The sequence below is a fragment of the Capricornis sumatraensis genome, chromosome 17 (genome assembly GCF_032405125.1).
Source record: "Capricornis sumatraensis isolate serow.1 chromosome 17, serow.2, whole genome shotgun sequence".
Lineage (NCBI taxonomy): Eukaryota > Metazoa > Chordata > Mammalia > Artiodactyla > Bovidae > Capricornis > Capricornis sumatraensis.
The window spans coordinates 67520115-67534485 of NC_091085.1; the positions used below are offsets into that span (position 1 = coordinate 67520115).

A 14371-nucleotide genomic window follows, 5' to 3' on the forward strand; every position below is an offset into this window, starting at 1 on the left:
GGGCTGGCAGGGTTGACCCTGTTGAGCAGCAGACACCTCTCCATCCTCCCAGCATCTCTGTGTTCCTGGAGGGTCTTCCCTCCAGGGACGGGCAGGAACCGACCCATCTTGGGCTTTCCCGCTTCCCTCCCAAGACCAACCACCCAGATATGGGGCACCTGAAACACTCCACCAAGTCATCAGCCACGCCCCTCACTGGCCTTGGGGTGCCTGGCCCAGGCACCCTCATCCCACCAGTCCACCTGGGGCAGTCTCACGAGTCCCTTGGCCTCTGGTCTATTTTTCTTTCCCAGCCCTGGCTTCCTACAGATGATGGACCGGCCCTCGGCCCTTGCTTTTTTTTTCGCAGTCACAGAGTCCCCATCCCTTCAATTTGGGGTATTTATAGGGATACCATGTGGGTCAGCCCACGACTGTGTCCTGAGAAATAAATGAGCTAGTGATGAGAGCCCGGGGGGCCTGGCTGGACAGGAGCCCAGCCCGGGGTTCTCCACGTCTGATCGAGACTCAGAGAGGAGGGAGACGGAGCAGTTAGTGGGGCGTGTGGCTGAAGGAGGCGGCAGAGGGCTATGGTAACAGGTCGGGAATGTACCGAAGGGGCAGAAGATGCGCCTGGAAAGGCAGGCTGATTCCACATCACAGAAGGGCTTCCTGCTGGGGAGAGGAGTCTGGGCTTTTTCCCAGAGGCACCTTGGAGAGTTTGAAGCAGACACGTGGCACAGGCTTTGGGGCATTCCCCTGTATCGGTTTGGGCTGCCATCCCGAAGCACCAGGAACCAGGTAGATTCCACCTCAGAAGTTCACCCTCCCACGGTTCTGGGAGCTGGAAGTCCAGGATAAAGGTGCAGGCAGGGTTGCTTCGTTCTGAAGGCTGTCAGGGAGGATGTGTTCCAGCCTCCCTGCTCGGCTTCCAAGGGAAGGTCTTCATGTTCACGCGGCCTTCTCCCCGTGTACCCCTGCCCACCCGCTCCCACCACCCCTTTTCTTTTGCATAGTGACACCAGTTTTAATTGGATTCGGGCTTAGCCTGATGCCACTAAGTCACTTCAGTCGTGTCCAACTCTTTCAAACCCCATTGACTGTAGCCCAGACTCCTCTGTCTCTGGTATTCTCCAGGGAAAAATACTGAAATGGGTTGCCATGCCCTCCACTAGGGTATCTTCCCAACCCAAGGATTGAACCTGCGTCTCTTAAGACTCTTGCACAGGAGAGTTCTTTACCCCTAGCACCACTTGGGAAGCCTAATGACCTCATCTTTAACTTGATTATCTCTGTAAGGAACCTGTCTCCAAATAAGGTCACATTTCAGAGAGGCAGGGATTAGGACCTCAGCATACACATGGAGGGGTGGGGGTAGGGCACAGTTCAAACCATAACGTCCCTGTTCCCCCAAGAACTGCATACATACTTTAGGCTGCACGGAAAGGCTACAATGCAAGCAGCAGGTAAGCAACATGAAGGCTCTGTTGTGCCGGATTCAGGAAAAGAGGTGATCCCTGAAGTCTGGGGCGGGAGTCATGCCGGCAGAGGGGTCGCCCACTCCACCGGAGGCTGTTCCTGCAGCTTTTGGTGTCACTTTGCCCCTCTGGAGCCTGCCTCCCGGCCCCCCCAGAACACTGTTCAGCTTTAGAGCAGTTATCTGGTGATCCCCGGGAGTCATGCTGGCAAAGGGGTCCCCCACTCCACTGAGGCTGTTCCTGCGGGTTTTGGTGTCACTTTGCCCTTCTGGAGCCTGCCTCCTGGCCTCCCCAGAACACTCGTCAGCTTTAGAGCAGTTATCTGGTCTTTCAGTGTCGTGAGCAGCTCCCAAAATCTACAGTCTTTCAAGAGTCTCTGAGAGCCCTGCTCTCTGGGCTCATCCATCAGTGTCTGTTATCAGCAAGGGGCTCTAGAGGAACCGGAAAGCTGGCTGAGCTGGGGTCATCAAGGGGACAGTTGTAATGAAGGAACCAAGTGCCTGGGCGTGGGCTGGGCTGAGACCCACAGGGGATGCCGAGGCAGTGGCTGACCCCAGAGGCTGTGGGGGAAGGAGTCGTGTGGCCAGAGCCATAGAAGAGGGGCCCCCAGGGACTCCCCTGGGGATGGAGGGCAGGCAGGGGCCTGAGACTCCATGCTTCCAGCGCAGGGGGCCGGGGCTCGACCCTGGTCAGGGAACGAGATCCCACATGCTGCAACTAAAGATCCTACATGCAGCCGAATAAAAAAATACTCAGAAAAGAAGAGCCACCAGCAGAGCCAAGGGTGTGGGTTGGACACTGGAGCTGCCAGAACACACCAGAGCAAGGAGACAGTGGAGTGCTTGGAAAGAACCAGGACCCTCAACGCTCTCTCCTCCACCCACCCATCTCAAATCAGGGCTTCCCATTGGCTAAACCCAACAGGAAACCAGAAGGCCAGGGAGTCCAGGTTGTGCTGACTGTGGTCGTCAGGCCTCCCAGGGCAGGAGAAGGGCAGAATGGATCTGCACAGCGTCAGTGACTCGGCGACGAACTTGACTTCGTGTATTTGCCTTTTGCACCGTCTCGATGCACTTTTTAAATAGCCTGTGTGCACAGACACCCCTCACCCACCACCCACACCGTTGACCCTGAGAACAGAGATCGCACAGATCCTCTGACACACAGATACTGGAAGTCCCACAGGGCGGTGCGGCCCGTCAGCCAGCAGTTCCATCTGAGCCTCCCTGCCGTTGCCCAGAGAGCCACGCACATCTGGGCTGTTTGTGGAATGCCTTTCTGCCTTGGGCACCCCTGTTGTGACAACACGTGGTTGTGAGCGGAAGTGCAGACACACGGGCGCGTTGCAGAGGCTCAGCCTCACGAAGAGATGCAGAGATGAGGACCACTGAGTCAGTAATGATACACCTTGGAACCTCCTTTGAGCCCACCAGCCTTGAACCAGCCCTCTTTGAGTGCAGCTGTGAAAAAGAATACAGAATACAGTCAGTAATTGGCGTCCCATTTTGTGTCAAAAGGGCGAGATGTCAAGAGATAGCTTATTCGTACGTCCCCGCAGTTATACACGTTTACGTACAGGAAGCCAAGTTCCCTATAAATGGTTGCACTGTCCCTGGCTCTCTGAACTCTTGCTACTCACGCCCCAGCAGTAGGGAGCCAGAGAGGGTCACCTAACACAGTCACCCTCCCTGTCCCAAGCTGATGTCTGAAACCTGGGAACCGGAGGCCCTTGGACGGTCAGGAACACTTTGGAGAGTAAGCCCCTGGCGCCCTTGACTCTGTCGCATGTGTCCATTCTGTGCGCTACGTTTGGAAGCAGGGGACTGCCTGGGTAGAGTTTTATGCTCCTTGGCCCAAAGGCGGTCATCCCTCCCTCTGGAAGACGGGATTCTATCACAAAGTTAATTATCATGTCTATCATCTGTTAATTAATAGTCCGCCAGGCCTCAGGTGGCGGCTCTGTAACCGCATTGGCTGATTCTTCCAGACGACCAGTAATAAACGGCACACCGGGGGCTGGGGTCTTTCTGGGAACCAAGAGGGGCGTGAAGAAATCAGAGAGTTGAGGGGACGTCCAGGGGGCCCCTGGGAATTTTTGAACTTGGTCCGTCCCAGCTTCTTTGTTTTCCTCCCCACCCGGTGCCCTGGTGCGACTCCCAACTCTGTCTCTTTCAGGAGCGCTGCTGTCCATGGGATTTGGGTTTGTGGAATACAGGAAGCCGGAGCAGGCACAGAAAGCTCTCAAGCAGCTCCAGGTAAGCAGGGGGTCTCGGCCGGGGTCCCCCTGCGGCGGCGCCAGGCAGGCGCGGGGGGCCGGCTCTCCTGTCCAGCCTCTGAGATGGAGCAGGAATGCAGGCAAGTCCACATCTTCCGAGGCCCTAGGCAACAGCAGCCTGAGGCCCTGAAGCTTCCTCGGCTCCCCCAGTCCCTGCGGTGCTCTCATTCACTCTCTCGATCAAGAAGAGCCTGGTTTGTGCCAGGCCTCGGGGAGACCGGTGAAGCAGACCTCTGAAGAAGCAACACCAAGACCAGGCCATGAGAAGGGCTTGGGTTTGCTGGCAGGAAGGGGGTAGGGGGCCGTGTTTTCCTGTGTGCCTCCTTTCTGGAGACCCCCTTGGTTCCCGCTGTCACCTGCCATCTCTCCTGCTGTGGGAGGTGGTGGCCAGGGTTGGGGGGCACTGCGGACAGGCTGGGCGCTCATGCTTGTGCCTCTTGAATAGGCTTCTAAATGCAGGGAGCGTGGAAGGGCCCCACGGGTCCACGATCCCTTTTAAACCAGTATTTGGAACGGCCCGTGTCTGTCTAGGCCGGGCAGGCAGTATGAAATGGAGCTGACTAGGGTGGAGTTTACAAGCCAGGGTGGCACTCTCCCAGTTCCTCATTCTGAGATGTGTGCTGGCTGGACTCTGGGTGGTAAGGGCACCCATACGGGGCCACCACTCTGGGGAGCCGGACTTCATCATAGGGACCCTCCAGGTAACTGAATCTGTCCCAGTAGAGCTTGCTGGTCAAGAGAAAGGCCTTAGGGGTTAAAGGAAATGGAGCTGGGTGCCTAGCCCATTTGATTGTTTTTGTAGACATTTTTGTAGAATTTTGACGACTCTCTCCTTGGCCCAAGGTGACTCCCAAAAGAGCTGAATTGGGTTTCGGTGGGAGCCGGGGCCGGGGTGGCCTCTCCTCTGCTCTCCACCTCAGGTGCCCACGGAGCCAGGGTGGCCGTGTAAACTAGCCCAGGGGCTGGCATCACCCAGAGCAGAATTGAGGTGCCCCCCCCCACCCCGCCCCATCCAAAGGGACCACATCTTGGCCTCAGCCAGTTACTGCCTCACGGGCAGGTGGGCCCCAGCCATACCACATCATCTCTGGTTTTTTGTTTTGTTTGTGGTTTTTTTCAAGAGACACTGGAAGCCCAACTGTGTCGTTAGATTCCGTGTACTCTAAGTGTGTACGCCCAGTGGTCCATCTTTTCTCGTCCACGTGATCCAGGAGTCTCAGGTTTCCCCCGCACACGGGAGAGTTACGTTCGGTGGCTTGCTGTGTGCTCCATGTGGGCATGTTGCCACCCAAAACCATTTCTACAAGGCTATGTGTGCTGTATTTTATGGGAGATTTAAAGGATTTTCAAGGGTAATTTTGCTAATACACCAGTTTTGCCTAAGGGACCCATGTTAGAGCCTCGCTTTAAAGGCATCTCCACTGTGATTTAGAATTCTTTTTTTTTTTTTTTTCCAAGAGCCTGCAATTCAAACCAAACTCTCTCTCTGGAAACCAGACTGAAGGGGGTTACTTGGCCTGAAAATGCTTATAAACAATGGAAAATACTGTGCCCCTCGAATGGCTTAAAGGTCAAGGCCGTTCTTGGCTCGAAGGGACTCAGAGGGCTGGGTCTCCATCACCAGCAGCTGCTGCCCACACTCGGCAGGAGGCACTTCTGGGAGAAACCCTTCTCAGTCCTTGACCCCAGCAGGCTTCTCTGCCCTGAAACAGTCAATCCCTCCTGGCGTTGCAATTCCCCTCGCTCAGCCAAAGCCTGCTCCAGCAAAGGACGGGACTACGGGCGCGTGTTTCTAAGACAGAAGGACAGGCTGTGTTGTGTCCTCTCGCAGGGTCATGTTGTGGACGGCCACAAGCTGGAAGTGAGGATCTCGGAACGAGCCACCAAGTGAGTGTCCACCTCTGCACCCGCCGCCCCTTCCCTTGGATCTGAATCTGTCCCTTTAACCCTGATGCTGGTGCCGCAGAGGGCATCTCACGGCCCGTTAACATCCTCCCTGACCCAACCCCTCTCACCCCTGGGGCCCCTTCCTGATGAAGGGGGTGCCCCACGTGCCAGCTTCAATGCCCTTTCCCCTGGTGAACTGGGACGGCGCCAGTCCCCAGAGTAGACACATAATACACATTCATTACAACAGAAGGAACACGGGCCAGAGAAGCAAGCAGAGCCTGCTTGTTCTTGCTGGTATCAGTGAGCCAAGGCAGAGTCAGGCGCGAATTGTTGGCACTTTGATGAACCAAAAGCAGCATTAAGACCTAGACGTCTTATTCTTTCTGTCTTTATGGGGCTTTCCTTTTTGGAGCCGGACAACAGTGCCCAGAGACAGCCTCTGCTTAATTTAAAAAGAGGTTCAGTAGGTGTTAGAGATGGAAGCAGGCCACAGTTTCGTGAACTGGTGGAGGTCTTCTGGGGGGGTTAGTGTTGTCCTCACGTCTTCACCTGCTCGCACATCCTCGTTGAGCTCATACACCAGGAGTGCTTTGAACAGCGGCCGGCAGGTAAGGGGTCAGAGTTATCATCGTTGTCCTTGTCAGAGCCACCCGCCCCACCTCACTGTGGTCGTTGAGCAGATTGGTGAGCTCACCTGAAGCTGCTGATCACTCTTCCTTCCCTGTCTGTTTTTCTAATGCTGCCTGTGGAGCCTGCCTAGGCCACATCTGGTGGTCTCTACCCATCCTGGTCCATGCCATGCTGAGCATCTTCAGCCAGAAGCAGGCTTGGTGCGGGAGCCCCCAGAAGCTAACAGAGGCTCCTGAGCCATGACTTAAGAGTGAGAGTCCAAGCTTTGAGCTCCGCAGCTTTGGGTTCTAATCCAGGGGGCTCCCTGACCTTGGGTGGGTGACTTTGCCCATCATGTAAAATGTGAAAACTGGAGATTGTGCACAAAGCATTTAGCACTTGCCGTGCACATGATCCCTCAGCTAGTGGTACTGGTCTTTTCTTCTCAGTCCCCTGACTCCAGGGAGTCAGGCTGAAGTCATCTTGCAGGCTCTTAACTCCTAGGCCGTGTTTATTTAGTCTTTCTTTCATTCAACCAAAAATTACAGAAAGTCTGCTGGGAACCAGACAGTCTTCTCAGGAGCTCTGGAGGGAGAATCCTTGGGTTTCTGAAGTGGTGCTGTTTGATAGACCCTTCTGCAGAGGTGGAAACATCCTCTGATGCTCTCTGCACTGTCACTGCACGTGGCTTTTGAGCACTTGAGATGTGACAGGTACCGCTGTGTTAGTTACCTGTCACACTATAACTGAGTGTCCCCAAACTTGACAGATTAAAATAATGCATGTTTATTATTATCTCACAGTTTCTGAAGGTGAGGAATTCAGAAACAGCTTAGCCGGAAGTTCTGCCTTGGGGTCTCTTAGGAGGTCACAGTCAAGATGCCGAGCAGGGCTGCAGTCTCATCCGAGGGCTCAACTGAGGTTGACGGTTTCACTTCCAAAATGATGCCCTCACATGGCTGTTGCCAGGAGGCCTCAATTCCTCACCACGTTGGCCTCCTCCCTAGGCCTGCACAGGTGTCCTCATGGCACAGCAGCTGGTTTACCTCCAGAGCAGGTGATCCAGGAGAGAACAGGGAAGAACTGTCTGTTATGACCTGGTTTCCCAGGAGAGCAGGAGGGGAGTACACCCGAGGGGCATCAATACCAAGAGGCAGGGGCCGTTGGGGACCACCTTGGAGGATGGATGACCCAGCAGCTGGGGAGTTGAATTTTTTAATTTTGTGTCGTGTTAATTGCGATTTAATTGCTTGCCACGTGCGGCTGTGGCTACTGTCTTGGACAGCACAGCCCTAGAGGACAGACAGCATAGAGACACACGACTAAATATGTAAAGGGACCTAAGACTCTGTGCTCCCAATGCAGGGGGCCCGGGGTCAATCCCCAGTCAGGGAACTAGATTCCACTCACCACAGCTAAAGATCCCAAGTGCTGCAACCAAAACCCTGCATGCCGCGAGGAAGATAGAAAATCCCTTGAGCTGCGGCTAAGACCTGGCTCAGCCAAGCGAAAATAAATGAAGTTTAAAAACCAAAAAACCCCACATGAATTTTTTTGACAGTAACGAGTGCCAGGAAGAAAAATAGAGCCGGGGGTGGGAGTAGGTTGCTGTTTTAGTGGTGATGGGGAGGAGGTGACGGTGGATCAGACTTCAGATGAGTCAGAACAAGTCATTTTAGTACCAGCTGCTGTTTATGGAGGGCTTACCCTGTGCTAGGCTCAGTGCAGAGTGTTTCAACACATCTTTTTCTCATTAAAACCTCAAACAATCCAACAAGGTTGGACCATTATTAGGCCTGTGATACAGCGAAGAAAACTGAGACCCGGAGAGGCCAAGTGATAACTTGCTCAGGATCACACAAATTCTATCTAAGTGGCCACAAGACCCTGACACTCAGATCGTCAACTCATGCCGCTACTCGCGGCCCTCCCCTGCTACCACGGAGCGGAAGGTCTCCCTGGAAGATCAGGGGGACAGGTTCCAGGTCGCCTTGAACCTCAAGTGGCAAGTTTCCTCTCGCAGCCCTGGCCAGCCTCCATGGTTAGAAGCTACTTCAGGCCCCTCGTAGCTCATTTGGTAAAGAATCCACCTGCAATGCGGGAGTCCCGAGTTGATTCCTGAGCCCAGAAGATTCCCTGGAGAAGGAAATGGCGACCCACTCCAGTATCCTTGCCTGGAAAATCCCATAGACAGAGGACCTGGTAGGCTACAGTCCATGGGGTCGCAAGAGTCGGACACAACTTAGCGACTACACCACCACCACCACCAGGCCCCTGTATGCTATGCTTCTGGTCAGTGATGAAACATCTCCAACAAGACCTGGGGAGCAGCCAGAGTCCCTCTGGGCACCTGCAGAGATACACAGGAGACTGGGTTTGGGGAGAAACTGCCCCCTGCTGCCTCCATCAGAGTTCTTTCCTCAAGTGTCTGCTGGTCCCAGATGAAGGGCAGCAGACACCCTCTAGGTAGGATGTGTCACCTGGGCACCCACAGCTGCAGCGGGGAGATGAGAATTAGGCTGCATGCCACCCAGGGGAGCCCCCCTTCCCTTCGCCTTCCTCTCAGCCGCATCCACACTGCCTCCGTGAGTCCCTCACCTGAGTAGGGGACGAAAGCATCAGGGCTGGAGGCGGGGGATGGTGGTGGAGTCAGCAGAGTGCAACAGCTGTGCCGAGGTCCCAAATAACCCGAAGCCTTCCCCCGACCCTCCAGGCCAGCCCTGACAGCCACCCGGAAGAAACAAGCGCCCAGAAAGCAGACAACCTCCAAGATCCTGGTGCGGAACATCCCCTTCCAGGCTGACAGCCATGAGATCCGAGAACTCTTCAGGTAAGAGGCAAGGCTGTGCTGAGTGGGAGCTGGCTGGGCCTTCGGGTCCTCGATGGTGCGCTGAAGGCCGTCACAAAGGTCATGTTCTCGCCGCCAATGATGTGTCTCCCTTAATCTCAAACACTGCTGTCTCAGAGCACTGGGCAGAAAGGTGTGCAAATGGGATGATCAGTTTTTCTCTATCCACACTGGTGACCTACAGGAGGGGCAAGAACCAGGCAGACTGAAGCTCAGCTCCTCCCTCGATGGGCCCGAAATCCTGCCACCCAAGTCACCCTTTGGTTTAAGCCGGCAGTCCACTGCCATCTCTGCATATGTCAATCACCTGGTGACTTTGATAAATGCACCTTTGCTCAGCCTCCGCCCCCAGAAAGTTAACATTCCTTTCATTGGGGGTAGAGCCCAGACACTGGTCTTGGGGTCAGAGCACCCCAGGGGATTCCGATATCCTGCCGGGATTGGGGACCCCTGGTCTACATTGCTGTCTGTGGAAATCCCCTTTTGAAATGAGGGGAGATCGCATATCTACATTATGTAGTCCATCGGCAGCTGCTAACACAGGAATCAACACTCAGGTCTCTCAGAGGCTGGGCAGGAAACAGCCGGGCAGAGCTGGCAGGTGGGGACTGACGGGCTGGAGGCCAGCGGATATCCAGGGGTCTCAGGTGCTTCTCTCAGGTTTTGAAAGAGAAACTGGCAATCTGGATCCTTAGGGAGAATAAATTGGCAACTAATTCACTTTCTAAAAACAGTGTGTGTAGGAAAAAGTCTATGCATGGGCTAGATAGAGCCCGGGGCCACAGGTTTGCAACCCTGTGCTGGAACATTGCACCAGTTGGTTCAGGTAAGTTAGCTGCCACCCAGTACCAAGCCCTGGATGAAGTGTCTTTCGGGAAAGGGCCTAAGGGGGAAACAGTTAAAGCAAGCATGCTCTCCAGGTGTGTGCCATGCAGCACAGCAAAGAAGCCACTAAGCTCTCAGAACCTAAGGGCAGACAACGTTGGCCCCAGCCTAGCAGACTGTGGAAGCCTGGCTGCAAACTTAGAGTGCTCTGGGAACCTGTAGCTCCTTGGCCTGCACATGGGGGGTGGGGGTTGGGGGGCATTTAGGATTCTGTGTGTTAGACGTTGTTTGTTGATCCCACATTTGTCCAGTTCTGGCACAAGGATTGGGAGAGCTAAGTCCCCGTTAGGGTTACCCATTAGCTTCTTGCCAGGTAAGCTGTGGATGGAAGATAGAAGTCCTAGATTTCGGAGACTAGAAAGGATGTATCATCATTGTGTGAAATCTACCCTCTTTGCTTTTACTCAGTGGTTTAAAGAATGGGAAGCCACTTGAGGGATTTCCTTTAAAAACTTCTGTCTTCCTTCCCATGATCTAAATCACACACTGGCGTGCCGTTCGTTAACAGACGTGGTCAGCATGGTGCCGACGCAAAGATGCTGGCCCTGTCGGTTTCTGAGTAGTAGGGTCTTAGTTATAGTTTCTGGTAAGGTGGAGTCACAATAGGGGGGACTGTTTTCCATCTCCCGGTATCTGGGGAGACGAGTCAAGAAGAGTGAGCTTGCCATCCCAAGAAGGTACGTACCCTGAGCCTCTCGCTGCTGCTGGTTTCAACGAGCTCCTGCTTTTTGAGGAGTCCAATTTAAAGAACTGCCAGATCAAACCAGGTTTGTACATGTGGATCAAGAATCGCATATCGCCGAAATGACAAGTTTCGCTTGGTTCTGCAGTCTGAGGATGACACTGATCCAGGGAAACAAAAGACCGAGATGGAGAATGAACAGTGCTGTCTGGTCTCGCGTTTTATGTTTGTTTTGAGAAGACAGGGAATTAGTGTCCCTCCCCGAACATCGTTACACGTGGCATCTCTTCTTCCTGCCATTCCCGGCAGTAGTTTTCATCAGCCCCTGAAAACCCCAGAGCCTTCTTGGAGCCTGGCTTTGTTGTGTGTCCCAGCTGGGAGTCTGAGACCATTCCAAGCGTGGGCAGCAGGGGTCGCTGTGAGTCTTCTCAGAGAGACAGGCTGGGCCAGGAAACCAGACCCAGTTTCAGACAAAGCCAGCAGCCCGCAAGGGTCAGAGGCAGGGGGAGATGTCAAGGTCCAAGGGAACCCGTCCAGTCCATTTTGATGGGCAAGTTTTGTGGGCTTATCCTACCAGGCGTGATCACCGCTCACCACGTGTTGGGCTCCGCACTATGCTTTCCTGTGCTGTTATCTTTTTTTTTAAGCAGCAGAGCAGTGCTGCAAAGGAGGGGTGCTGTTATCCCTTCTGTACCCAGAGGGACACTGGAGACCTAGAGAGATGAGGTTTCCAGCCCAGGACCACACGGCTGAGCTGAAAGTGGGGTGTCCTTGGTCTGACCCAGAGCCCTGGCTTGGACCCGCACCTCTCTGGGCCTTGAACCATGAACCACACCTCCTTAATCCTTTTCTTGGGTCTTGAAGAAGTTACCATCCCCCAGATCATTTTAGTAGAACTGCCATCCTGTGAGGGTGTGTCGTTTGTGCCAGGCACTGCGCTAGGTGCTGGGCGCAGAGCAGTGTCAGGAGAGACGGGCTCCTGTTCATGAAGGACCAGGAAAGAAAGTGACACTGACGGACAGTGACACACTCAAGGGGTGCAAGCTGGAGTGCAGGGCCGTGGGAGAGTGTAGTCTGGTTCTTGAGACCACCTGTTGAGAGGCAGCAGCTCCCCTGCCTTCCCCAGTGCCCGGGGGGACCCTGCCCGTGAGCTGGGGGCAGCAGCTTCTTGGCGGAGGCAGTGTTGGCCTGGGCATTTCCTGGAGGCCACCAGCCTTCCATCTGGGCTTCGCTGCACCAGACCCCAGCCTCTGAAACCTAGCCTGACGGGTGCCCAAAGACCCTGCAGATCACGCCTCCGCAGGATTGTCCTCTGGGCCAATTCAAGGCTCGCCCTTTAGAAAAGTCAGGGAGGTGGGACCTCCCTGGTGGTTCAGTGGTTAAGACTTCCCCTTCTAGTGCAGAGGGGTGTGGTTCAGTCAGGAAGCTGAGATGCCACATGCCTCAAGGCCTAAAAACCAGAAGATAAACAACAGAAGCAATATTGTAACAAGTTCAATAGAGATTTTTTAAATGGTTCACATCAAAAAAAAAAATTTGAAAAGTAAAGACTTCCCCTTCCAGGGCAGAGGGGTGTGGTTCAGTCAGGAAGCTGAGATGCCACATGCCTCAAGGCCTAAAAACCAGAAGATAAACAACAGAAGCAATTTTGTAACAAGTTCAATAGAGATTTTTTAAATGGTTCACATCAAAAAAAAAAAAAAGTAAAAAGTAAGTGGAGGCCCCTCTCCCAGGCCCCTCTCTGTTGCCCCCTTTCTGGACCTCAGTTTCCCTCGGCATGAAATAGCAGTCCTCATACTGCTGGTAACGTGTGCTGCAATTTTTGATAACGATGCCACAGTAATAATCACTAGTGTTTATCCCTATCACGAAGCAGACTTTTGGAGCCCGACCTCTGCACCAGGCACTGTGGGCTGAAGTGCTTTGGCTCTTTACAGCCCTGCAGAATGCTTGTCGTCATCGTCTCCAGTAAAGAAGCCAGCTCCGGAGCCCAGAGTCCTACCACTGGGTCGTCAAAGGCTCGGGCTGGCACCCGGCTCCCTCACCACGTGGCTGCCTCGAGGGCTGTTAAAAGGATTAAGTGAGATTATGCATGTGGGGCACTTAATACAGCGCCGGGTATGGAGCGGGTAGTTAATCAGTGTTCGCTGTGGTTATTAAACAGCACAAAGCTGGTGGCTTCAGGCTGGGAACCCAAGGCAGGGCTGACTCAAGACAGAGCGTGTGTCTTTGACAGCAGTGCCAAATCCTTGGAAGTTTTCTGCAGTATGTCCATTTTTTAAAATTTTTTATTTATTTTATTTTTGATTGGCTTTTCTGTAATTGTGGAGAGCCAAGGGCTCTTCTCGAGTCACGGTGCGTGGGCTTCTCGCTGTGATGGCTTCTCCTGTGGAGCGTGAGCTCTAGGCCACGTGGGCTCAGTAGTTGTGGTTTCTGGGCTCTAGCTCACCGGGCTGATAGTTGTGGCCCATGGGCTTCGTTGCTCTGTGGCATGAGAGTCGCTCCCAGACCAGGGATCGAACCCCTGTCTCCTGTCAAGTGGGCGTCCCCGCTGCTCTCTGGGTTGGCTCTGGGGTTGGTCTGTGGTTCACTGTGGAGGCCACAGGCTCCTGGTCTGTAGATGGTTCCCAGTAAATGTGTGCTGAGCACCTGGATTTAACTGCAAAGCCTTCCTCTGTGGGATCTGACAAAGACAGGGCATGAGATGCAGAGAGGTTAAGGAGTTTGGCCAGGGTCACACAGCTCTGCAGTGGCACAGCCGGGTGGCTCTCCTCTAGACGCCCCCTCCCTCACCTCCCCTGAGGTCAGGATGTCAGGTGGCAGAGATGCAGCCACCTCCTCGGGCAGGCTGGGCCTTCGGCCCCAGGCTGCAGATGGACGCTTTTTCATCTGAGCGGTATTTTCCCTTCCTCAGAGGTGCGAACCACCTGCCAGGGGTGTGAATGGGTGAGCTCACAACAGGTGTCTAGAGGCCCTAATTACTTGGCTTGCATCGCCCACTTTGTGGACGGCGTCCATCCGTCCCCGGCCCCCTCTCCTCCTTTCCTCTTGCAGTGATGCGGTGACCGCGACCGGGACCGTGGCGGGCAGGCCCAACACAGCCGGCCCACCGAGCTCCTCTCTGGCGCTCCCCCCAACCCCCGTCTCCCCTTGCCCAAGGGCGGGGTCACTGCCGGTTTAACTCCTGGTGGTCCGCAGTACTTTTCCAGAAGCTTCGAGCCCTGTCATCTGCTCTCCACAGACTCCTGGGAAGATGCCTGGGGCCACTTCCCCTTCACCAGGAAGAAGCCCTGCAAAAAACAGCTCAGGCAGTTCGAGAGAGCCAGCCTGGACCAGTCCTGAAGGCAGGGTGGGGAGAAAACCCTCAGCCAGGTTCCAAAGGGAGTGGGGTGAGGAGGGCACAGCTGTCCCCAGGTTCCCCCTCCACCCACCCCTGCCATCTCCTCCCTGCAGAGCGACCGTGAGAAGAAGGCTCTGCATCCACTGATGAGACCTGGCCGTGCCCGTTCATTGTTTCATCCACAGCTGCTCTCACCTGCAGCAGCGTCAGGTGACCAAGGCAGGGTCCACAAGGTTATGGACTACTGACCATCCAGCCCTTCACGGGGAAAGTTTGCTGAGCCCTGGACTAAGGAGATCGTGGGGCCTGCGGGGAGACGGGGCATGCCCTAAGGGGCTTTGTTTCTGTCTTCTAGTTTTAATAATACACGGAAAGTAGTTTTTTC

General features: G+C 54.5%; 1 protein-coding gene across 2 annotated transcripts in view; it reads left to right on the forward strand.

Annotated features, from left to right (window-relative positions):
- Positions 1-14371, forward strand: part of RBM19 (RNA binding motif protein 19) — a 121431-nt gene that overhangs the window by 28930 nt on the left and 78130 nt on the right. For both annotated transcript variants that reach the window (XM_068989965.1, XM_068989964.1), the window contains 3 exons: positions 3633-3712; positions 5564-5619; positions 8945-9061. In XM_068989965.1, coding sequence (XP_068846066.1) covers positions 3633-3712; positions 5564-5619; positions 8945-9061 — 253 coding nt within the window. The remainder of the gene's footprint in view (positions 1-3632; positions 3713-5563; positions 5620-8944; positions 9062-14371) is intronic.